Source organism: Neopelma chrysocephalum, unplaced genomic scaffold, assembly GCF_003984885.1.
Source record: "Neopelma chrysocephalum unplaced genomic scaffold, ASM398488v2 Primary Assembly neopelma1_59, whole genome shotgun sequence".
Classification (NCBI taxonomy): Eukaryota; Metazoa; Chordata; class Aves; order Passeriformes; family Pipridae; genus Neopelma; species Neopelma chrysocephalum.
Genome location: NW_020897714.1, coordinates 15899648 through 15924984, shown reverse-complemented (window position 1 = coordinate 15924984; position 25337 = coordinate 15899648). Strand labels below are relative to the sequence as shown.

The following is a 25337-nucleotide window of genomic DNA, read 5'->3' as shown; positions in this document are numbered from 1 at the left end:
TAATGATTAAATAAGCAAGGCAGAATTTGAGAGAAAGGAGATGTCACTGCTTTATGAAACAGAAGAGGAATGGAGGCACTCACAGAACACACTCTGACCTGTCTACAGCTGGGCCACAGTGAGAAAACATCTTAAGCTCCTGAGAGGCTCAGAGGGCATTGGATGCAATGCTGGACTTCCAGGACTTATCTAAATAGACTCTGTGAACCTTTGGAGGTTCAGCTTATATTAAGGTTTGCTCATCATAAGAGACCAAAGGCATACTTGATGAAATGGATGAGCAGTTAATTTAGAAATGATAAAAAGAAATAGTATTTCACCCTGGATAGTTGATTTGAGAAATTTATTCAACGAGATCTTGCCAAATACTGTGATTGGACTTTTTTAAGAGTACTGGATAGTTTTATGGCTGCTATTGATTAATAAGGCTATATCAATGTCATCTCATTCAGTTTACAATCAAAATTCAGTCCTTACTCTGGATGGAAAGACAGCCAGAAAAGAAGACGTAGGCAAACACCATGATGTAATTGGATGGATGAGTAATGGGGCAGTCTGACTTTTCTCTCTTTTGGGCTGACAATGTCAAGATATTAAGCCACCCTAGTGGGCTTGGCTGACCTGGGACAGAGAAACTGGTCCTGGGCTGTCCAAATTGCCAGCATGGTGTTAACATGGTGCCTGGTGGGCGGAATCTACCCAGAGTGGCCAGTGGTTTAATCCATCCATATATTCTCATCAAGAAGGAAATACACACATACGGAGGTGAAAATGGAAATGTAACAATCCTGGTGTGAAAACTGTTTATCCTGGCAGCTTGCTAACTGCCATTTCTCTGCTGCGGAAAAATGCTGGCATCCATATATGATGCTCTGAGAAGCTGGTACGGCATAGCATCATACATTAACCTGCTTTGATCAGTGATTGTTAATAAAATTCACAAATGTTACACCCTCTCTTTAGCCAGACAACTGAATTTCTCTGAATTGTGTATGCCAGACAGTCACCCTGCAATGTTTGACTCTTTCATCTGTTTTATTAACTGCATGTGGTATGGAGTGAAACAATACCAAGAGCAAGATTACAGAATCTAGGGTATCTTGTGTTTCCTCTGCTGCAAAGGGTTTTGAATGAATGATTTCTGAAGACCCTTAAGTGGAAAGTGGAAATCACTTAGCTTTTTTCAGCCCTTGAGTCATCTTTAATTGGAGACCTTTTTATTGCAGCTCTCAGGAACTCTTTGGTGCTAGAGCACTTAGACAGTTGCCTCTGGGTTAGGACTTTACAGCAGATCTGTTTCCACTGCTACAGAGAGATTAATGTCCAAGCCATGACTGGGGTATAGGTATATGATGATACTTATGTGTGTAGTTAATATCGTTATATGTGTGAATCTTGGAATATTTGTTATAATTTACCAGGGTAACAAAATTGAACTACACTAGCAACTCTAGGTTTGTTACTGCAATTAGTAACCATCAGGGATTGTAGCTTCCAGAGAAGATCTAGGGAGTCAACAACCATTCTCCTAATTAATAATAATAATAATAATGGCCAGTCTTCGCGAACGAAGATTTTTGGGAAAGGTCTTTTACCTTTCCAGCCTGCGCAATGGATTTTTTAGGTGAGACACAGCATGCGCTGAACTGAGCCCACCCTTTAATCCTAAGGGTTCATCTGCCGGGGCCAAGCGAGCTTGGACAATGGCAGTGAGGTCCTCAGGATGTAGGTTTGTTTAGAGTGTCCTTCTCATAGATGGATGGCCTCACAGGGCTAACGGGCTCCATCCGCCCAGGGGGACCGAGGAATCGAACCTGGGTCGCAGCAGTGAGAGTCCTGCATGCTAACCACTAGGCCACCAGGGGTCCCTCCTAATTAATTTATCATAGTATATCCTGCCTGTTTTTCTATCAGTGGGGACACTGAACTGTGTCTCTTGCTTTCACTCATCCACCCATTTCTGTAACCATCATCTGAGCTATGTATCCTTCCGTCAAATAAGTCCAATGCGTTCAGTAATTATTATGAGAACAAGGGAGGCAATTGATAAATTATATGGGTATGTAAACCACATTTCTGCATCTAACAGATTTGAACTTCCTACTGACAGCACGCTCCCAGGGCAGCTTGGAGGATTTTCACCAGGAATGATCTATCCATCAGTGACTCAGAACACTGGGAAAGGATTGCAGGAGGTGATCTGCTATGCAAGCCAAAATCAGTAATAACCCAGGGAACCTGTTCCAGTAAGACAGGAAACTTTTGAAATCCTTCTAAATAGTATCAACTAGGCAGTGATTAAGAAATGACACAATTCAACGTGCTCCAACTTTACTTTGAGTAGGTTTTGCTATGAATACGTGTATTTATGGAAATGTGATTGTGTATGTGTGTGTGAGATGCAGAGATGCTGTTCTAGATACCAGTCCCACCATGAGGACAGTATACTAGGTATGTAGTGTCATTATGTTCTCATAGTCCCTACCGCAAGCATTCGAGGAAAGGATTCACATAGCATGATACAGCACATAATATTAAAGCCAGAGTTTTATTGTATTGCGTTGTTGAAAACTAAATAAAAAAATTAAATTTGTGGAGAAAAAACCAAACAGGCAGAAGATCCTGTCTGTAGGCTAGCCTGAGGCAGTAAATGCATTTGTGGTAAGAATAAACAGGAGTAAATGAACACTTAAGCAACAAAGATCTTGATTTTCTGTCAGATATGTTATAACAAATGGGAGTCAGAAATATAGGAAATTTAATTATAAGACGTTGAACTGTTGTGGCATTTTCCATCATGGAGAATAAAACTCCCAGTGAATCAAGTATCCCACTAGGACTGTGACAAATAGGTACACAGTGGTGTCTCAATTTTGAAAAAAAGAAATACACAGGTAGGGAAATTAAAGCCTGTGTTTTCCCAGAAGTTATTTGGTGCTTGCTTGCTCCTTTCCCTCCTGCCCAGATTGTGTGGTAGGCAGGGCTGAAGTATACACAAGAGGCAGCCCTCTGTGATTTGGCTGTAGATCATAGAGGAATTTTGCAAATCAAGACTGTACTAAAGACACATGAACAGCTTTTCTTCTAAATCAGGAAGATGAGAAGAGGGTTTTGGAAAGTGATAGTGGCCTGAGTCATTAGGATCTGATAGGATCCCCTTTGCAAACTGGAAAGGAAGGACAGATCCCAGTTGTTAAATTATGGCTGCACACGAAGCTTAATGAAGCAGCAAATGGGGTTAGATATACTGATATTCGCAAAAGGCTAACAAAAAGGGGGTACTCCCAGAGTAGCACAAATTGAATTTCTCCTGCACCTGTGTGGAAACAGCAGACTAGGGCATTTTGCAGTGACATGTTATATTTCTCTAAATCCAAGAAGCAAACAAGTGCTTTTGCTCCTTACTCAAATTCCTTGCGCATAACTTGACACACCTGGCTTTCGTGGGGTCTGGCATTTGATTGGAGCTAAAGGACCTTGCCACCAGTAGCAAAAATCTGTTCATGGCCCAGCATGGGTCATAGAACCAGATTACATTGTGGTAGGCTACACAAAGGAAACCTAACATGCTGATCCTCACTCTGCAAGTCAATACCATGGCACAGTGGAAAGCTTGCCAGTTCCTCAAGATGACTGGACTGCTGCAACTGTTTTTGGGGATCTTACATGCCCCTGCTTTATGGATATTCTCTGGTCTGCCCCCTGCTGAGAATCAGTTTTGCTCTGGATAGTAAGATGCTGTTTGTAAGGCAGTAATTGCTTTTGCTTGCCAGGGGAATCTAGAGTGGCTGTAAGGAAGGAACTTGTGAGAAAAGCTCCCTAGGGACCTCTCCTGCCACATCTGAGGTAAATGGCTCATTAAATGGCAGTGATTGGTTTTGAATGGTGCAGCTGCAGGAGGGCTCCTGGGAGAGTCACCTGCAGCCTTGCCAAGGGCTCACATCTCCACTGAGTTTTGGGTCAGACCTGGCCTGCCTGCAAGTCTGAAGAACTTAGAAGTGTTGGCAATAGTACTTGGTTGCTCTCTAAACCCTGTGCCAACTCTGCAAACTTTCATCCACTCATTAGCCACCAGTCTTCAAGAGAGTGTGTTTGCACCTTCACCATGTGCAATCCAACCTTCTTGTATTAGGGGTTAAATGTGCAAGAGGCGGAGGCAATACTTATCCTAGATTTGGTAAACTCGGAGCAGATTTCCTGTGGGAAGCCATCTGTCAGCTGAGGAGCGGTGCTGTGTCAATTGATTAGCTCCACCTCCGGTCAGCTGGGCAAACTACAGATCCCTGACCTTGTAGGGTGACAGTGGGGTAGTATTGGGATCTCTGGAGGCACTGAGATCCTGTAATGGAGCCTCTGCTCTTTCAGAGTGTGTGAGGGACACCCTGCAGAATCTTGCTTTCTCTCGCAGCAGTTAGCTTGGGAAAGCCTGAGCTTGCAGGTGAAAGGGCTATAGGACAAAGACAAGCTTTTTCCTGAAGCCAGGGGATTGTATTTCATCTGGATGATGTGCAATGTAAGGGACTTCTGATTTGAGCTCAACCTATCCCTATCCCATATTTAAATCTGTCTCCCAGTTGTTGAACCATGTTCTGGCTGTTTCAAGGTAAAAAAGGAAGGTGGACAATGTGAAATTTCTGCAGGAGAAAAATACGAGCTTGTAATGTTCTGTAAAACCCTTAATGTCTAGAAGGACAAAGTACTCCTTTTTCGTTTTAGGCTGTAACAAAGCAATAATGATTCTGTAGGTTATATGTGTGTAAAAATGGTAAAACCATCTTAGATCTATCTCCTAATTTAAAAACTTTGGCATAACGCCACAGTGAGGTCAAATTCATGCTCTTTCTGATAGCCCTGTAGTTCTCTATCCTCTCTCCTCTTTTTCCTTGTCTTTCCATCAGACATGCTCAAAACCAAGGAAAAGGAAATAGTGGCTCTTGGGCATTTTTCTTAGTTTGCTTTTTGTCCCCCAAAAAGGCAGTGACTGAGATTCCTATCCAGCTCTATCAGCAGTTCTCCTAATTTATTATGAGAGGGACACGTTCTTCTACACTGTTGTCTGTCCTTCCTTCCTCACCCCTCTCTGAGTGCTGAGTTGGTTAGGGAATGAAGAACATTTGGCTAGCCCAAGTATTGGGGAGATTAAGTGCCAAGAGACATCTTGGCAAGCCAAAAGCTGGACTGGCTTGCATCTCTTTAGTGCTCTCATTTTAAATAGAAGTTGCCTCCTCTTGCTGCTTCTATAATAAAAATGCCAACTGTTGCTCAAGAGCAATTATTACATGCACAGCTAAGTGGTCTGTGCTGTTTGATTTAAGGAGGGGTGCTTACATTTCTCAGTGGAGCAGAATTGTTTAGCTGGGTTGCGATAAAGCTATCTATTTGCTGTATTGATTTTTGATGTTCTGATACACTCTGGTTAGTAAGGAGCTCTGAATTTTCTTCCTGAGTCTTTGGGGCAGAATTCCCTTCAACGGTTAGGCAGGGCACTCATGTGGAACGAACTGTCAGCAGTCATTTTAGCTTGGCCCTGTTTAAATCACAGGTAGGGCATTACCTCCTGCACCTAGCTATCATGCCTACTGACTCCTGACTGTGTGTATGCATACTTGAAATACTAGTGGATTTACCATATTGCGTCCCCTTTTTGTTATTGAGGAAAGCACCTGGTACTTTTTCAGACAAGAATTCCAGATGGAGCAGATGATTATGGAGCAGATCATCCTAAGTGCAATCACACAGCACCTACAGGATGGACAAGGGATCAGACCCAGCCAGCATGGGTTTAGGAGGGGCAGGTCCTGTCTGACCAACCTGATCTCCTTTTGTGATCAGGTGACCCACCTGGTGGATGAGGGGAAGGCTGTGGATGTGTCTATCTGGACTTCAGCAAAGCCTTTGTCACCGTCTCCCATAGCATACTCCTGGAAAAGCTGGCAGCCCACAGCTTGGACAGGGGCACTCTATGCTGGGTTAGGAACTGGCTGGAGGGCCGGGCCCAGAGAGTGGTGGTGAACAGTGCTGCGTCCAGTTGGCGGCCGGTCACTAGTGGTGTCCCACAGGGATCAGTGTTGGGCCCAGTTCTGTTTAATATCTTTATTGATGATTTAGATGAGGGGATTGTGTCCACCATCAGCAAATTTGCAGATGACACTAAGTTGGGGAGGGAGTGCCGATCAGCTGGAAGGCAGGAGGGCTCTGCAGAGGGACCTGGACAGGCTGGAGAGATGGTCTGATTCCAACAGGATGAGTTTCAACAAGGCCAAGTGCTGGGTCCTCCACTTTGGCCACAACAACCCCCTGCGGCGCTGCAGGCTGGGGACAGAGTGGCTGGAGAGCAGCCAGGCAGAAAGGGACCTGGGAGTTTGGATTGACAGGAAGCTGAACATGAGCCAGCAGTGTGCTCAGGTGGCCAAGAAGGCCAATGGCATCCTGGCCTGTATCAGGAACAGTGTGGCCAGCAGGACCAGGGCAGTGATTCTTCCCCTGTACTCAGTGCTGGTGAGGCTGCACCTGGAGTGCTGTGTCCAGTTCTGCGCCCTTCAGTTCAGGAAGGACATTGAGGTGCTGGAGGAGCTGCAGAGAAGAACAACAATGCTGGTGAAGGGACTGAAGCACAAGTCCTATGAGGAGAGGCTGAGGGAACTGGGGTTGTTCAACCTGGAGAAGAGGAGGCTCAGGGGAGACCTCATCACTCTCTACAAGTCCCTGAAAGGAGATTGTAGCCAGGTGGGTGTCAGTCTCTTCTCCCAGGCAACTATCAGCAAGACAAGAGGGCCCAGTCTTAAGCTGTGCCAGGGGAGGTTTAGGTTAGATATTAGGAAGAAATTCTTTACAGAAAGGGTAATCAGGCATTGGAATGGGCTGCTCAGGGAAGTGGTGGATTCTCCGTCCCTGGAGGTTTTTAAGATGAGACTGGATGTGGCACTTAGTGCCATGGTCTAGTAACCACAGTGGTGTTGGATCAAGGGTTGGACTTGATGATTTCGGAGGTCCCTTCCAACCCAGCTGATTCTATGATTCTATGCTATGTGTCAAATGTTCCTGTAATTCAATAGCCAGGCCCTTCAGATCTTAGGCTCTCTGCTAGACGTGGTGGAAGTTTGCAGTCAATTCAGAAGCTCTTATGCATAAGTACAGAAAAGCTCTTGTTGAACTTAATATAAAAATAAACACTAGTCATGAGTGTAGATGTCTTGCCTTTTCATGCTACAGTAAGGCTGAGTCTTTACACTCTAGCATTCAGTTTGCTACAAGTGGCTTTCAAAGGCACTGTGTAATGAAGGGTATTGAAGATGCTTGTTCAGGCTTTCTTCAAATTCTGGCAGATGCCATGAGAATAGTTTGATTTTTCCTCTGTCTTTCCTAATTTTCTGCATAAGTTCCAAAGATATAAAGTATCTTTTTGTTAGAAGAGTAGGTTCTTTTCCTGAGCAGAGTTCTGAGAGAAGGAGGTGAATTCCAGTGATAGAAAGTATGAGCTGTTTTCCATGTATTGAGAGGCTCCATTTGCTGCTCCTGTTGGTTTTGTTGTTTTTTTTTTTTTAACTTGTCTCTAATTTGTTGCTGCCTTCTTTTCCTTTTTCTTTTTGCATGTGTTTTATTTTTCCACTAAGCAAAGAGCAGTCCTAAGAGAACTTCCACATGTGGGTGGTAAGCTGTATGGAGGAAGTGAACAGTTTAATTACCAAATCTCTTAAGAAAGGTATGGGGATCTGGGAGCAAGGACTTTTGTATAGGATGTGACCCATAGGGAGCTCAGGAAAGAGAAACAGCTTAAGGCTGAGTGCAGACCTTTTTTTGTTTTGTTTTTCTGGAGTTGCTGATCTATGGCATACTTGGTCAATATAGAAAATGGCTATAGGTAATCAAAACCATGACTAAAGGATGAATGGATGATTGATTAACTGGCATCCCTGCTGAAAAACAGCTTTACCTGGCAGGCTGTAGGAGACTTAATTTGGTAGAGAGCTGTTCTAAATGTGACAATCTTGAGGTAATGTCTTGAGGCACAGTGAGTTTCCCCAGATCTGAAACTCTGGAGCACCTCCTTTTGTATCTCTGGTCCAGTTTTCAAGGCTTTTTAAGAGAAGGTGGGGCTGTTTATTCTTAAAAGTGGTGATTGGATTTTGAGTTCTTTCTTATAATGGGAATCTCTACATAGAGAGATAACATTTAATTCTGCTTTTTTTTTTGTTGGGCTTTTTGTTTGTTTGGTGATCTAACCCAACTACAGAAATCAGCAGGAGTTTGCAGTTGATTTTAGAAGATAAATCCATAAGAGAGCATATTGGCAAATGCTTTTTTCCATTCCTTTCCATCATGAATTGGGAAAAGTAAGGATTTCATTTTACTGGATCTGTCACAAATTGTAAACCTGGTATTTTTGTGAAACCCCAGGACAAAAAGGGTTTACACTCTGCCATTGGAGAGCTGAGATCCATACAGAACTCCCTCGGAGTCTTGGAGGTTGTAAAATGGTACAAGTTCTGAGTTTTGTAAAGATGAACTCAGTATGGTAGAAGGATATGAAAGCAATACCAAGAGAAATATTGAGCTGACTTTTCTCTAAAACATGGTATAAACAAAACTCATGACAGTTGAGAAATCTTTTTTTAAATTTTAGTGTATTTTATGTTATTCTGAGACAGAGCCTCCACAGTTGTAGAACTCTGTGCTGCTGCTTGATTTAAGAGGAGCTTGCAGTAGGGGTTGTCAGAGCTATTTGTGTCCAATGATTTTGCCTACTTTAATTGTACTTTGGTCTGGATACTCAAACTAGAGTGACTGTCCCATGCTAAATCGGTATCAAAGCTGCTGTGTATTCTGTTTATACTACATATAAGATTATGATAATCCTGGGATTAAAGCTTTTAATTTCTGCAGTCTTGGAATATTTTGTACATATTCTCTTTTTCTGTCCTGACTTGTGTACCACTTGTTCTCTGTCTGTTAGAATCAGGCCTAACATTTGAAACCTTTAAGTAATTTTGGCAACCTGCCTTTAAAAATAAAGTAAGGACAGCTGGTCATAAAAAGGATTTTACTTCCTTCTCACTTGCTTCACTTAAATTTTAAATTTTAAAAAGTTCAAAATCCTTAAGCTCTCGCCAAGATTTGAAGTGTAAGATTCTGAGTGTGTGCCTCCCCCTCCATGCTCAATGGGTTGACTAGGAATGCTGTTTATTTCCTTTGACGTATTCTTGTTTTCTTTTCCTCTCTCTTCCTCTCTTTGACTTCCTATTCTAGGATGAGTCATCCATGTTCTTCCAGTTTGGCCCATCAATAGAACAGCAAGCTTCTGTCATGCTCAACATCATGGAAGAATACGACTGGTACATCTTCTCCATTGTCACTACTTACTTCCCTGGTTACCAGGACTTTGTGAACAAGATCCGCAGTACCATTGAGCACAGCTTTGTGGGTTGGGAACTGGAGGAGGTCCTCCTGTTGGACATGTCCCTGGACGATGGGGACTCAAAGATCCAGAACCAGCTCAAGAAGCTTCAAAGCCCTGTTATCCTCCTCTACTGCACAAAGGAAGAGGCCACCTACATTTTTGAGGTGGCCAACTCTGTGGGTCTGACAGGCTATGGTTACACGTGGATCGTGCCCAGCCTGGTGGCAGGGGATACAGACACTGTGCCATCTGAGTTTCCCACCGGGCTCATCTCTGTCTCATATGATGAATGGGACTACGGTCTTCCTGCTAGAGTAAGGGATGGAATAGCCATAATCACCACGGCTGCTTCTGATATGCTGTCTGAACACAGCTTCATCCCTGAGCCCAAGAGCAGCTGTTACAACACCCAGGAGAAAAGGATTTACCAGTCCAACATGCTCAACAGGTAAGGGAAAGAGCTAGCCCAGCCTTACAAAAGAGGGGTCAGAGACAACCTCTGATACCAGAATATTTCTGCTAGGGCATGTGGTGCTTTGGGGCAGCAGGTGGTCTTGGCCAGAATGTGGGCAAAGGGAGGTGAGCTAATGGTGGGATCTATGTTGCTGTCTGTCATAAGTGCCAGTATTGTCACCTTCTTAGAAAGCCTCCATACAGCACAGAGGGCAAGTCAGCATGAAGAAAAGGAATATAAAGGCATAGTGCAAAAATTTGAGTGTGCCTCTTGATGCACAAATTTTTGCTTTCATAACAGCACTGAACTTCTTGGAGTGCCTTTGCATGAATGCAACTCTCAGGTGAGTTCTTGTTGCAAACAGTGGAAATGTTGATGTTGAAATCTAGAAGGCAGCAGGTTCTGTTCCAGGCACTAACAGTATGTGAGCAGATGCCCTTTATAGGTGATGGTTTTGTAACCTACTGGGAATAGTGTCATGGCACCTGTTGTCTGAAGACTAAATGTCCTTCTGCTGCCCATTAGCCCTGAATTACAGGCAAGAAGGAAGTACAAAACAGAAGTGGAGAACTAGAGCTGCAAAAAAAGTCATCACCTCTGCTCAGTTCCTGCTTTATACTGAGTCTTTAAAGACCTTGGGTGTCTTAAGAATCCAGTTTACCTTAGAGGAGGACTTGTGCTACCACCCTGCTGTTTGGCACCTTGTTGGCCGTTGTCTACTGGGTGTTTTGGGTCCCATTCTCCTTTGTGTAAATTATGCAGAAAGCCTAGTACGTTGATTAGTACGGCAAGTTCTTCAAGATTGAAAATTAAATTAAAAATAGGGAAAACCTCTTTCAATAAACATCTTTGGATCCAAATTAAGATTTTCTTAAGAAACAATGCTAAGATGTCTATTTAAGGACATAGATGAAGCCTGCAGTGGAACAACCTCTAGAACAGCACTCTGATGACTAGATTTTCCTTTTTGTCTCAGCTGGAATTTTAGCATGTAGCAAAGCAACACAGATAATTAGATATGGAATCTGCAATTGTCCAGATGTCCCCTGACCTGCTCAGCTGTCATTCTGCAATGTTTTATGTATAAAATCCTTGGACATGTTGGACCCTCTGTGGTAGGACTAGGGCAATCCAGGCAGTAGCCATCAGGCCACACAGAGCTCAGCGTCTTTATTCATTTGTCATGTTGAATCAGTAGAAATGTGATGGATTGGTCTGTGTGCTGTGACCCCTTGCTGTCAACTGTACTAGGCAGATAGAGGAACTGGTGGACAAAAAAGCAAATTTTGCTTTGCTTGAAAGCTGAGAACTGAAAGAGAACTCTATGCTTTGACCCGTTATATTATCCGTATTGCTATTTGTTCTTTGTCTCTATGATCCACTGGCATATACAAGGTCTTATTGCCTTTACTTCCTGTTCCCCGTGCTGTCTTTTTGCTGTCTGCAAGCCTTGGAACCACCAAAGTTGCCCAAAGCTTTTATCAGTTTCCTTCCTAGGCTTAGAAGTAAGTTTTTTTTTTCTGGTGCTCGAGTCATCACTGGAATGATTAAGCAGGGAAAATATATTTAATATATACAAAGTTATGAGAAGTAACATCAAGGCAGGCTGTTGTTCTACCTTTCCAAATGAAGAGGGGTTTGGGGGGGAGCTCTATTGTGTCTTTTCAGCAGTTATCCAGAAAACAAGATGTTCCCTGCTATGTTATGTAGCATTCTGCAGAGACCTTCTGCTAATTAGTTTTGTTGACACTCTATTAGCCTGTGCATAACATCATACCCATACAGCTATGCTGCTTCAAGGGCCCAGCATAATCTCTCTGCATAGCACCTTTTTGCATTGTATAGAAGTTGCCAGCTCAGAAACTCTTGAGTCTAGATATGACAGTACTGTTGTGCAGTGTAGATATGCCCTGAAGCCTGAGCACCCCACATGAAAGCAGTTCATGTCACTTCTGAAGATACTAGCTTTCTTCTCACCTTCATGGCCCAAATCATGCTGTTTCTTCTCCCTTGTCTGCTTTGGGTACAGCATTCACAGGAATGAGTGTAGACACGTGTAAATATACCCAGCTTAATGTGGGTACCAGCATCAGACTAGCTGAGAACCAGAGTCAATTAGTCCATGCCAAGCTCTGTTCTACCACTGTGTAGATTGCTGCAGGCACCTGGGCTAACTCAGAGATAATTACACTGCTTTCCAGTTGCTTGTGACCACAGTGCAAATATTTACATTGCCTCCCATGGTGCTGGCCTGTGCAGGGGTTCTGCCCACCCACCCACCCCTGCCCCCACTTGCCCACGTTTCCACCCTCTCTGTATTTCTGAGTGAGATGGTTAAAAGGTTTGACTTTAGTGAGGAGGGTGCTTAATGTTTTTATTTAAATCAAATTACTTTCAGGCACCTTTTGAAGTTTAAAATCTAGCGGTGTCTGAAATAAGCCATAGATTTTACAAATCCAAGGGGTCAATAGAAATCTAATGGCTTCAAGCTCAGCCTCACAGCCTGGAGTCTGGGCAGGCGGAGAGGTAGAGGAGAAGCACAAGATGTGGAAAGAGGCAGACTTGAATATGTGAGTTCACTGTACTGAACCAAAACCCACAGAAATTAATGGCTGTAATCTGTGTTCATACCTTCAAGTAACCATTGAACATGCTGGAATTTACTAAGTGCTAAGCTTTAAACCTCTCCTGATATGCTTTGTCTATCTGAGGTCTTTAAATTTCTCCTGAAATGCTTTGTCTATCTGGGGTATTACAGATTCTACAGACTCAGCTGCTTCAAACTTTCCCTAACCCCTTCCACCCACTAAGATCCCACAGCACTTGTGCATTGTGCATACCAGGCAGCAGCAATACCTGCATGTCTGGAACACGGTTTGGCTCACTTTGGACGGGACTGAGGGTTCTGGAGAGCTAATTTTAGTCTTGCTCTGGACCCAGCAATGCTATATTCAGCCATCTGCAACTTACAGTTCCCTTTCTGCATGCCTACACAGAATAGAGAAATGCATGGCACGTTGGGCTTGATGTCTGTGGAGTGTATATGTATGTGACCTCAAATAATGCATCACCATGTAGCTAGTGTTTCAGAAACTCTTGAAGCTAATCCAAAGCAGTCCAATTTGCTTCAAATCCATAGCTGAGGAGGCAGTGTGATAAAAGGATTTTCCCATTTTATTCTTTGGAGAGTAAGACAACCAACTAAAAAATGCGTACTTTAGTTCAGCTGGGGCACCTTATACACTAAGACTGTGAATTAGTAGTTTCCCAAGATCTACCTTTGAACTTTGTCCATTTATTACTTTTTTTCTCCTCTTTCTGAGAGAGCAGTAGTTCTGAATGCAGCTAGAATCAAATGGTCTTGCTCAACATGGTGTTGGTCATTGATCTGGGTATATAATGGAGTAAGGAGAAGATGAACTGAGTGTTACTCAGATTCTCCATATCTTTCTTCCTTCTTACACTGACACTTGTTCATTTTTGCAAGAACTTGTGCAAACAAAGTTTTGTTTGAAGTATTGCTGCAAGCACAAAAAGAAACAAGACAGACTGTTATCTAAATGCCATTTGTTGACAATGTAGGTGTTTGGTCTGCATCTTCTTGCATCACTAATGGTCTCACAGCAACTCTTTCTTGTCTGTCTTGAAACTGGTTCTCTTTTGTGTTAGACTGGAACTGCAGAAGTATGATCATGACAATTGAACATTGTGGATTTTGTCCAGTAAATGAACACGCTGACGAGATAACTCCACTAAAGAGTAGTAAAATGATACTTTGAGAAAGGTTTGTTCTACAAGATTTGTTATTTTTCTTTTTGAATGATTCTTGAGGAATTTTTCCTCTAGTGACGGATTTATCTCAATTTATTCTGATAATAGGCTTAGGTGGTGATTTAGAGTCCAAATATCCAAATGCTGTTTCCCAGTTCAATTACAGTCTTTAATTCTTTGTTTTGTTTGTAATAATTACCTATTCATATATTCCTTCATTGTCCCAGGAAGAAATCTGGTCTGAATATTCCAGTCTACCAAGTTTACAGTTATCTCAATATCTGGTCTTCTTCTGGGCACCCAGCAAAACACTGTGTGCTCTTCTCTTTTCTATTGGATCACAAAGGTTGGGAAGGAGTTTCTAACAGAGTTTTCCTCTGGAGAAATGCTCAGATGAGGAGTTCTTACTTCTTGACCCTTCCTAGGAGAGTTGCTAGGCTCCTAGGCATCCTGCAAAGCTCATCTTTTCTCCCTTCACCATGGTTGCTGAGGAGTGAGTGGGCAGAGGTGGATGTGTTTATAGGCAGCCTTCTGCTTATTTCGTTATTTTAATTGATAGAACAGATTTTCTTGAGCTCTGGATTGGTGCTTTTCATTACATTTTAGAAATGGGAAGAAATAACTAAATGACAGGAGCATTCTTGGGAGTGGAATTCAGAGATGAGTCATGAGAAAAGAATATAATTTTTGGCACATATTTGAGGAATAGAAGCTCAGCTGTTTTGTATGGATATTCACAGTCATTGGGCTACATAAGCTGTGTTTTTATTATAGCCTTCAATGAGACCTTGGTTCTTCCTACTGGTTGTCATGGCTGCTTGTGAATGCTGGGCCATAACTACTAGTTTGTTGTTGTAGGGTTACTAATGAGTTCTCCACTGATTGGCTTTAATAGTCTCTCATTTAACACCAGGCTGCACACACAAGATTTCATTTTAATAAAAAGTGCAGTGGAGCATTTGCTTTGAAATTAAAATACAAATGTGGAATTATACCAGCTTTGCAAAGAAATACTTTTAGAGGGGAACAAAGTTAGTTTAATTCTGTACCTCAGATTCCTCAAATATGAAAACAGCTGGCAAGCTAGCTCAGTGCATTGTTTGGACATGATACTTCCACTTTGGGGGAAATAACTTTCACCTGAAAAGATGCCAAACAGTTAGGAAATGCAAAAGAGCCTTTGATGGGTGGTTGGAAACTGTTTTCCCTGGAACAACCAGGGCAAACTCTCTTCTCACATGGCCACAATCCCCTAACAGAAACTAGGAGTTGCTGGGGCTTAGATAGCTGAACAGTTAGTCATGAGCAGAGAAAGTTCTTGCAATAGATTTGTACAAATAAATTGCTTCCCTGGAGACTCAAGACCATAGAGGCCATACAAATCCGTGAAAAAGGCGCAGTGCCCCTTCTGGGTACTGTGTCACCCTGATAACCATCAGCAGCACCGTGCCCATAGCATCTTGGACCTGCTTTCCCCAGGTTAGTTCCAAGGACAATGCCCAGGCAACACCTTTCCTTGTTGTCCCGGCCTTTCCCAACCCACCCTCCTGCCCTCTCTTCTCGTGGAAGCCATTGCCTTTCACGTCAGACACATCATATGTAATTTGCAGGTACTGCCATGGAGCCACTCTGTTTTGTCTCCTGGTTGAGTGAATCATGCACCTTCACACAGTGCAGCAAGGGAGTTGAGAGCAGGAATGGAGAATGGACCATTTGTGTTGCACTTTCTCCATTTGTAGACTGTCGAGTTAACCTCATGCTAAGAGACAGGAGCACTGGCCGGCACTAAGGTCTTAGTTTGGCAGGGCTACATCTACCTCCTTCACAACTGGCTGAGAAACTCTGCTCCAGCCCTTGAACCCAGCAGTGCTCCAGTGGTGGGAGGCACAGTGCTGGGACTTGCTTCTTAACACCGGGAGGAGGTGAGAGAAGGTATAAATGGCGTATTCCCACCAATGCAGAAATTGCCCTTTTCAGAGACTTGGAGGGTGAGGGAGCATATGTAACTTTGACCTTTTGGAGCCTTTAAGCCAGTGCCTTGTTAGCAGCTTATTATGTTCCTGCTGGTTGGTGTGTCCTGCTGCCATCAGGCTGGTGCAGGCTAGCAGCACGTGGTGTGAGCGCTGCTGACAGATTAGAGATCCCTGCTGCTGAAATCTGCTTGTTCCTGTCACTGCTCCAGCAGCAGCTGGAGGACAGGGCTGGCCCAGGCCTCCGTCCTCTGTCAGAGTCTCTCTGCCTCCCTGCATCCCTTATTGTACATCACCTCAGTCTCTGTTCTCGCATACTGTCATCACTTTCTTTTTTTCTTGTCTCCGCCTTGCATCTCCTGTTGCATTTCATTTGCCCTGTGTGCACTGCTCCTTGTCCTGGTGGTTCAGTGCTGGGTTTGTTGCCCTGGGGCTGCTGGTTATTCATGATGTCTGCCCAGGAGGTGAACAGTGGGTGGGGGCAACAATTATCTATGTGCCACCACATATGAGGCAGCGTTGGCTTCCTCTGACTCCTTTTTTTTTTCTGTCACTGGAGGGGGATGCTCAGGGCAGTTTGTAACATGCTCTTTACCCAAACCTCACCCATACAGGTCAGTTGCTAAGGGTGCCTGTTGCAGAAGGGCACAGTCTGTGGCTGGCTGTCCTCCTTGCTTTGTGCAGCTCCTAAGCAGTGCGGCTTGGGCAGTGGGAAGCACTGCTATCTTGCTGGGGAAGATCTAACATCAAATCAACTCCATATGTTGGTAGGGTATTGGATATCCCTGGCTTTTCAGTGGGAATATATGATGGTGGCACAGCAAAAATGTTTGTTCCTCAGCAGGCACCACAGGATACCTTACTCCTGCATAGCAGGACTTTGTCAGAGGGGAAGAGGAGGCACTTGCTCTGTGTGGATAGCTGGATTTTTCATCTTCTTTGCAATTAAAATGGGACGGGAGGGTTCAAGTGAAGAGATGGGTTTTTGGCAAGGGTTACCTTTTGATTAAAGGACATACTCTTTCATAAAGGCCTCCAAAATCCACCAGCTGGGAATGAATTTTGGTATGCGCCATCAGTTTCCAGATGGGAAAATGTCCATGTTGTGCTTCCAGCCCTCTGAGACATCTCCTGCTCTGAAGCCAAGTCCAATTAGTGCTAATACCGTGGTAACTTCACTTGCTGGTGACAATATGTTTTAATGTGTGCGTTCAGACTCTCCACTCTTCATGGAAAGTGAATCAAAATCCTCCCTTTGTGGTGGAGCTGCGAAACTACAAACCCAGTTCTGGCTACTGTTTAGCATTAGCTATAGCAGCATCCTGCCCCTATCACAAAATGCAGTCAGGGTCCTGTGGGCTTTAAAGCGCCTCAGGGAATTTGAAATCCTGCATTAGCAGAGCGGTAGAGGGAAAGTGAGAAATAGCCTCTTTCCTTCAGGGACTGGCTTGATGGGGCCATGGATATTTTCTGGCTTGCACACCTGCACACTGATGGCTGGCCATATATGGTTTCATCTCTGGAGCCTGTCAGGAACATGTGCATTTTTTTTTAACTTCCTGATAGAAATGTAGTTTCTTTTTTTTTTTTCTTTTTCCTCCCCTCAGACTTAATGTTCTTACTATCTTTCAAGTTTTTAAAAATAGGAACTGCTGCGTTGCTATGGCTCCCTGTGCAGCTCCAGAGCAGCTTTTTCTTCTCTTCTCTTTGATGCAATTTGGGTTCACGATGTGGTTTGACAAGACACCAGCGCAGCTCGCCGCCTAGCGGCTCCCTCCCAGGGGGTGGGGGGGCTGCGACGGCCTTTGCGTTTCGGGAAAATGTGGATCTGCATATCTGTGGGGCAGCTGAATACTTATCTTGAAGCAACCCAACCAAATTTTACACCCGTAACAGGTTTTGAATACCTGTTCCCTGTGCAGAATCCAGACCTCCCTCTGCAGTGCAGAGACCTCTCCATTGGCTTATTTTCAAGTATCAATAATTTTTAAAGTACATTTTGTTTCACTTTTGAAATTTTATTTTTGTTCTCAGTCCAAAGGTGAGCATTTTTTGAAAAATCTGAGCAAAAGAATCCCTGTTCATCCAATTTTGAGTTATGAGAGTGTGAAATGAATGCATTTGTTCTGCTTTCAAATAATTATCCAGCAGAGGGGTTTCTGTTTATGTGGATAAATAACTCAAAGCTAGCTTCACTTCAAACTTCAGAAATTCGTTTGCAGTGTTAGACAAGGGATTCCTGTTTTGCTAAGGTTAAAAAATGTGGTTTTGAATTGAATATAAACATTTGAAGGTGATGTATGTTACCTTAGTGTAATTTTTTTTGTATTGTACATTCACTGTGCACTATATTTCTTGAAATATTTGAATGAAATATAATCTAGAAATGCGGTATTTAAAATGCCTGAATGTGAGCGAAATAATAACAAAGAAAATAGAAATGGCAGGGACCTGTCAGCTTGTTCAGTACACCCCGCTCTATCATTTCTGCAGCATGTTCTCTCCTGATTTAAGTAATAAAAATGTCCCTACTCAAGCCTCCAAGCACCTTAATATAAAATGAATATTAAAATCTAACCATAATGCCCTTGAAATGATCAATCAGACTGAATGCTGCCAGCCATCTTCATACACAGAAAGCTCTTTTCCAGCCCTGTGGAGAGATTTCTGCGCTTGTTATATCACACCAGTCAGGTTATATCACACCAAACCCGCCTTGATTGAGCAAAGGTGGTAAGGTGATGAGAACTCCCCTTTGCAGTAGTGTACCATGAGAAATGCTTGAAAAACAAATTTGGTGAACTTAATGTTGGTCTTTGTTAAGGATCTGGAGAGACAGCAGATAAATCATATGAAGAGTTCACCTACTTGATGGTGTGGTCAGGGTGGAAGAGAGCTGTCACAATGGACTGAAAACCCGTGAATCTCTGTAGCCCAACAGTAGATAAAAATGCACAAATGCTGACTTGACACTGACTTTTTCTCTGGTTTTCGAAGCTGTATTAAAATGGGATGGAAATGAGTTTTCAGTGTCTTGCCCAGCATTCTTCCCTCTATTATTAGTGTCACAAATGAAATAATTTTTCAGCAAGATGGCTGCCTCCAGTAGCAGTGTCAGCATCTTACATATATTTATGACAGGCTGTAGTATCTTTTATCTGCAGTTCCAAAGTACTTTACAAAGTAGAAAGGGATGGCTTAATTCACTACAAAAATTCAGCCATTTCTGGGGTGAAATAGAGCAAATATTTAATAGCACATAGTATGAAGCGGAGATGAATACGGCACCTCACTGGAGCTGCACGAGGAATTTCAGATGGCAGAATGAATTTACAAGAGGTGGGTTTTTGCCAAGACTTTGGGGGTGTTTATTAAGTGCAAGATATTAGCAGCAGTGCCACACATGGCTCTTATGTGCCTGTGTGAAGTAGGCAGCTAGCAGTTCCAGAAGTGGTTTCAGGAAGGAGGTTAGCAGCTTTTCCAGTGTTCAGACTTCAGCAGCTAATGATATCTACTTTCGGTGACCTCCTATATCCCAAGACCATGACATGTTTTGGGCAGATTTATCTAGATTCTACACTGATTATCTTCTTATTTCCCCTGGAGACTCCCCTGGGCAGGGGGATATGTCCAGGGTGGCTGCTGTGTACCTGCCACTGGTTATAAACTAGTGATAACCAGAACTGGATGGGGAGCAAAAGGGTCAACTGCAATGAAGCTCTGGGATGATGCAGCTACACAGGTAATAGATGCCATATCTAAAAGATGGTCTACTCCAAATGATGTTTTTCATTACTTTCTTCCCCTTTAAAATAATGCGTCTCTGACAGATTAGGCCTTTGAGTGATACGAGGTACCTCAAACAGATTGCTGCGAGAAATGCTTTCCACCCTATTCTCAAAGATGCTGATGCTGCTCTTCTGCATCTGAGTGGTGACGTGTGGCATGGTGAGAGTTTATAAGAGCTAGTACTTAAGCCATGACTAAATGCTCTCCAGCATCACCAAGAGACTGTGAAGACTTTGAGGTGCTTACAGCCTCTGAATAAATCTGAGCATCTAGCAACTGCTCTTCAGTACGCCCAGTATGTATTCATGTCAAATAGCTGTTCTGGGGGGGGAGCATGGAGTGGTGGGCTTTACAGCATTTGACTTGCCCAGATCCAAGAGGTGCAGCAGAACCATATTTCAGGCTTCTTCATGCTCTGCTGCCCTTGTCTCAGCTTCCTTTTCCTTCCCTTTCCTTGCAGGGATGTAGTTGAGATACAGGGGAGCTTTACTTGCAGATCTGTTTTGGTTTTAATGTAGCTTTAAGGAGGAGGAAGTCTTGCTTTTTGGCGATGTGAGAATACAAGTCAGATGAACCACAGAATCACAGAATGGTTTGGTTTGGAAGGGGACCTTGAAGATCATCTTGTTCCAAGCCCCCTGCCATGGGAAGGGACACTTTCAACTAGACCAGCTTGCTCAGAGCTCCATTCAACCTGGCCTTGAACACTTACAGGCATAGGGCATCCATGACTTCCCTGGGCAACCTTTTCCAGTGCCTCATCACCCTCACAGTAAAGAATTTTTTCCTAGTATCTAATCTAAACCTACTCTCTTTCAATTTGAACCCATTCCCCCTTGTCCTGTCACTATATGCTCTTGTAAACAGTCTTGCCTCATCTTTCCTGTAAGTTCCTTTCAGGTACTGGAAGGCCACAGTTAGGTCACTCTAAAACCTTCTCTTTTCCAGGCTGAACAATCCCAGTTCTCTCAGCTTTTCCTCATAGGAGAGGTGCTCCAACGAGTGCGTTGGAGGTGGTGCCAAGCCACAGTTTCTCTGGTGGCTGTAGAAAGATGCTAGTTCTGGAAAAGGCCCCAGATTGGCTGTCTAGAGTGAGAAGTTTACTTAATTTACTGATTTGTATTTTTTTCTCTGAGCAATTTTACATGGAAAGCTCAAGTTTGAATTGATGAAGGCACAAGCTTAGCAATGCTGTGAAATTGATTTGGAATAGTTTATTATAGTTCCATGAAATTGCTTAACAAGAAAGTTTGGCAGAGTGAGGGAGCCAAATGAGAAAAGCATGGTACTCCCAACAGTGGGTGGCATTGGAAGTACCATGCAAGCCAGGATATGTAGGCATTCAGGGGTAGGATTAACCCCAGGAGAGAGGAGAGCTGACCAAGTGAGAGGCATTCTCCACCTGCCACTGCGGATCAGGCTGGGTTGCAGTGTTGCCGGTTGCCACCCTTTTTGTCACCCAGTTCTGGATCCTCACAAAGCCTGCAGAAGGGTTCTGCCTCTTGGTGCTCAGCTGTGGCAGCCCAGAAACATTCATTGCAGCAATCAGTTGTCAGTGTGGAAGCCGGTCCCCAGAGAAGGGCACTGACAGAAAGGCAGCAAAGGCACGTGAGGATGTGGTGCAGAAGGAGGAGAACTTGGTGAAATAAAAAGCGTCACTGGGCTTGGTTTCAGAACACTTGCTGTGAAGGGTGTGCAGCTGGTTCTCTTAAGTGGGAGGGCTGTGGGTGGGACTGACTTTTATTCCTCTGTGTGGTGTGTAGCTTACCTTTTCAGATGCCACAGGTCGGAGGAGAAGTACCCAAAGCCAGACACTTGCGTAGATGCTGCGATCTTGGCTGTGGCTGTTCTACTGAAGTAGTATCTGGGGACTGTAACACCAGGGAATTCCTGCAGCCTCCTCTTGTTGCCTGAGAATTCAAAGGAAAGCAGCCATATAAGTTTGTTACATTTGTGACAAAGGCTCATGCTGAAAGTTTTTTTAAGCCTCAAAGAAGAAGGCTGTCTGGTAGCACCTTAGGAGCTGGCTGAATGACAAACAGTCCTTTGTCCACTCCCCTCACCATTATAGAAGGAAGGAGATGTGGGGTTGGTCTGGGAGATAAATGCTGTTGTGCCTGTGGCTATTTACTTAATCATTACACCTGTAGGAGAGTGCTGCAGAAGGCAATGGGTCCTCAGCACTCAGGGTATTGAGGATGCTCTCAGTATTGCAGTGCTCTGGTGAGGTGCCAAGGAACTGGTTTGGTACCACCAGGGAGCTATGGAACAAGTTCTTCTCTAGTGGCACATGCTGGTGGAATTGTGAAAGATAGGGATGAACTGAGGGAGGTCTGCCTTATGAGAATGGCCCTCTGGTAACAGCTCACACCTTTGCTGATGTAGGCCTGTGCCAAAAAGCTTATTTTCCTAGTCAAGTCCTTATGTCCCTTGGTTTTGCAATGTCTGCTGCGTGTTTCACCACTAAAGATGCTATTTCTTTAGGTTCCTTCTTCAGGCCAGGAATAATTTTTTTTTCCCTTTTGTCTTGTCAGCAGACATGGGAGTGGTGGACTTGTTCTGGCCACTGGGTTCAAGAGAAAATTTAGAATATATACTTCTGCATTATTCAGAATATGTTCTGCAGTGCAGAAGGATGTAAATGGTGGGTAGTCAAATAGAGGAACAGAGGATCGAACAAGTGCTTAGATGTTTGAACTAACAATTTTTTTACTTCCTCCTCAACCCACTGATCGTAATTGGTTTCCCGCTGTTTGCCTGAGAGAGCACTGAGAGGGGTTGGGAGTGGGATGCTTGTGAGCTTGCCAGATCAACAGTAGTCTTTGCTAATTGACATTTTCTCCTCTTTTTCAGCATAATTTTGGGGCAGTCTTGCAGGAGTACATTGTGGAAGTAGAGAATGGGAGGGTTGCAGGGGAGGCAATAACCCATAGGCAAAGCCTATTGCACCGGTGTATCCATGATTCCATGCTCATGGTGTTTTCACAAACAGCCAGGAAGGAACCTACTGCTCTTGTTATCAGTCATGCCCCCCCTTGTATGTCTTTGTGTCCTTCCCTCACCCCCATCTTCTGTCTTCTCATCCTTCCTTCAATAGGTGATTCTTTTATATAGAAATATTAAATCTTAGCTTAAAACAGAAGAACCACCCCATTTTTCCCACCCCCTTTCTTTCCTCTCTTTCATCTTTTCTTCCCATGGACGTGTTTGAAGTAGCACAAGTTCCTGAGAAAGGCATTTTTTTTCTCCCTTTGTGCTTTGGCTCTGTGTCCCTTCTTCATTATATCTTCCCTTTGTTATTTTGTTCTGCCTGCCTCATCTCTCTGTTTTCTCCCCATCTCTCAACCCTTCTTCAAGGCTCTTTCTTCATTAATATGTTAATTTCTAACCCAGGAATGCTTCTTGCGGCTCACTGTTCACCAGGGAGAGCCAGAGGAGAGAGCCAGGAGACAGAAAGAAAGGGAGAGATGGAATAAGAAAAAGGAGTAAGTCAGTAACTTACAACAGGACAGGACAAGAGGTGTCAGCAAAGGAGAATTTTGCACTGACTGGTGTCATGATGCCAGGGAGAAGAGGATTATCTAAATTTTGGACTGGGTTGGTCTTTTTCTATTGTTTTGGCACTCAACTTCTGAAGCTTATTATTAGTAGGAGAAAAAAAAAAGTTCAAAATTAAAGAAGCCCTAAAATCTTTTTTTTAAAAAGTAGTTCCTTTTTGGTGATTTCCAAATTATTTTTCCCTCTGCATAGAATTTTTTCAAACATCAGCCCCTACTCCCACCCTAATATGGTGCCTTTTTTTCGTTTGATGCAAACGTGCTGCCTCCATGGTCTTTCCATAAGGTTTTGGGCACATTTTGCAGGATGAACAAAACCATACCAGAAGTTCTCTGAAGGGAGTTTTCCCCCAGTAGAAGTTTTCAGAGTTTTTATCTTCTTCACATGAGAAGCAGGGAATGTTTCAGCCGCTGTCTAGCTAAAGAGATACGGATAAAGACTATAATACTACGTAAGTTATATAGCAGTGAAAATGTTAGGGGCTAGAGGGAGCATGACAACTGCCATCAGAGATAGGTGTGATGAGTCAAAGTTTTCCTTTCTGCCTCCCACCAGTATAGTTACTGGGTGGAAGACTGCAAAGAAAAAAGTGATGGAGGCAAGTACCTCTGCAGCTTGAACCAGATTTGGGAAGGATGCAGAAAGCCAACATTATTGCAGTTTTGCCCTGAAATTAGGAAATCTCTAACTATTGTATCTGCAGCTTTATGTAGAATGAAGCAAGACCTCTGTCTGTGCTTGTAGTCCTAGGATCGTGATTGCCCAAGCAAATAATAACAATGCAGCAATAAAAGACAGTGCAGGGGAGCTGGCAGGGTGGGTAGCTGGAGCAGTTCTGAGGAAGGACATGTGGTAAAGGAGGGAGGCAGGAAAAGACAGGCTGTAACACAGTGCCACAAAACTGGTATGAGCTGGAAGTAAAATAACCAAGGAGGAAAACTCAGGGGGACTGCTGCAATGTTCTGTGAAGTCCAAGGCCCCCAAGCCAAGAGCCTTTCATATATTACATACACACAACTGTGTCAGACGAATATTATTTAGGTTGCAAAGGCAAGCACTTCAAACAGAAGAAAATACCGGAATTAAGGCTTCAGTCTATGCATTAAAGAGCAGTGGTTTCAAGACTGTGTACTGTCTTTCAAGACAGGACCCCTGACTGCTTCCATATGCAGGATGGGTGACATTTCCTGATGGAGCAGTGATTCAGTATTTTGTTTTCTTTGCCTTGTTTAATGAGTATCTTTAAACTTTGTGTTGTGTCTGCTTTCACAGGCTGCTGAAAATAGACAATTCTTTTTCTCAAGGTGTTATCTGTGGCACACGTTAGGCCAGTATCTCAGTACATCATGAAGTTCATGGATTGTCACCCTACTCCTGTGAGATGAGAAGGACACAAGCTATTTTATGTAAATCCATTGTATAGGCGGGGAACTGAGGTGCAGCAAGATTAAGGTCAAAAATGTCTATTAATTTTTCATGGCCCATCAGAGACACCTAGAATCTCATTATTCAAAGTACTGATCATTACAGAATGCTCTCTGTGTTCAAAGCAAATTTCTCTTTGTCTTCAACTCAGCAATTCTTTGAATTGCCCCCTGCCAAGTCTTCCCTAGGACTGAGCACAATTTTTCATTGATATTTTATTAATGTAGAAATGGAGATTTTGTGACATACAAGTTATATGGGTTGTTTGTTTGTATCCTGTTTAATTGTTTGTTTTGCAGAAATTATCTTGAACCCAGGAGAAAAGCAAAACAGTCTCCAAACTGTTTCCCTTTTTTAATTTTAATTTGAATTATTTCTTTCAATATATTTGAGATGAAACATATCTTACTCAAATTAGTTTACAATTTCAATATGTGTCTTTCTTTTTGATTTGAGAAAAGATGTTTGAAAATGTTCAGATTCAAAAGAAGATGGGCTGAATATATATATTTTCTTTCAACAAAGTCAAAACTTTATACTTACTGATTTGCTAAAATTAGGCTCTCAATACAGTATTTATTTGTTTAGAATTGCCACCAGACCAAAAAAAGAAGCCAGAGGGCTTGTCCAGTTTTTATCAAGCATCCAGAGAATAGGGTGCACAGATTTATAGACTGCTTGTAAAGAATATGGTTTTAAGAGATTTTACTGATCTCTTCTCCCTGGTATCCGGTCACAAGACACACATGAAGGGTTCAAAGCTGTGCCAGAAAAGATTTAGACTGGACGTTAGGAAGGATTTCTTCACTGAGAGGGTGGTCAAACACTGCAACAGGCTTTCTGGAGAGGTGGTCAATGCTCCAAGCCTGTCAGTGTTTGGGAGGCATTTGGACCAGATGATCATTGTAGGTCCCTTCCAACTGAAATATTCTATTCTATTCTATTCTATTCTATTCTATTCTATTCTATTCTA

At 43.2% G+C, this 25337-nt stretch overlaps 1 protein-coding gene across 3 annotated transcripts in view; it reads left to right on the top strand.

The window, feature by feature from the left end:
- GRIN2B (glutamate ionotropic receptor NMDA type subunit 2B) overlaps positions 1–25337 on the top strand; it is a 212683-nt gene that overhangs the window by 79651 nt on the left and 107695 nt on the right. For all 3 annotated transcript variants that reach the window (XM_027680052.1, XM_027680053.1, XM_027680054.1), the window contains one exon: positions 9247–9845. In XM_027680052.1, the coding sequence (XP_027535853.1) occupies positions 9247–9845 (599 nt within the window). The remainder of the gene's footprint in view (positions 1–9246; positions 9846–25337) is intronic.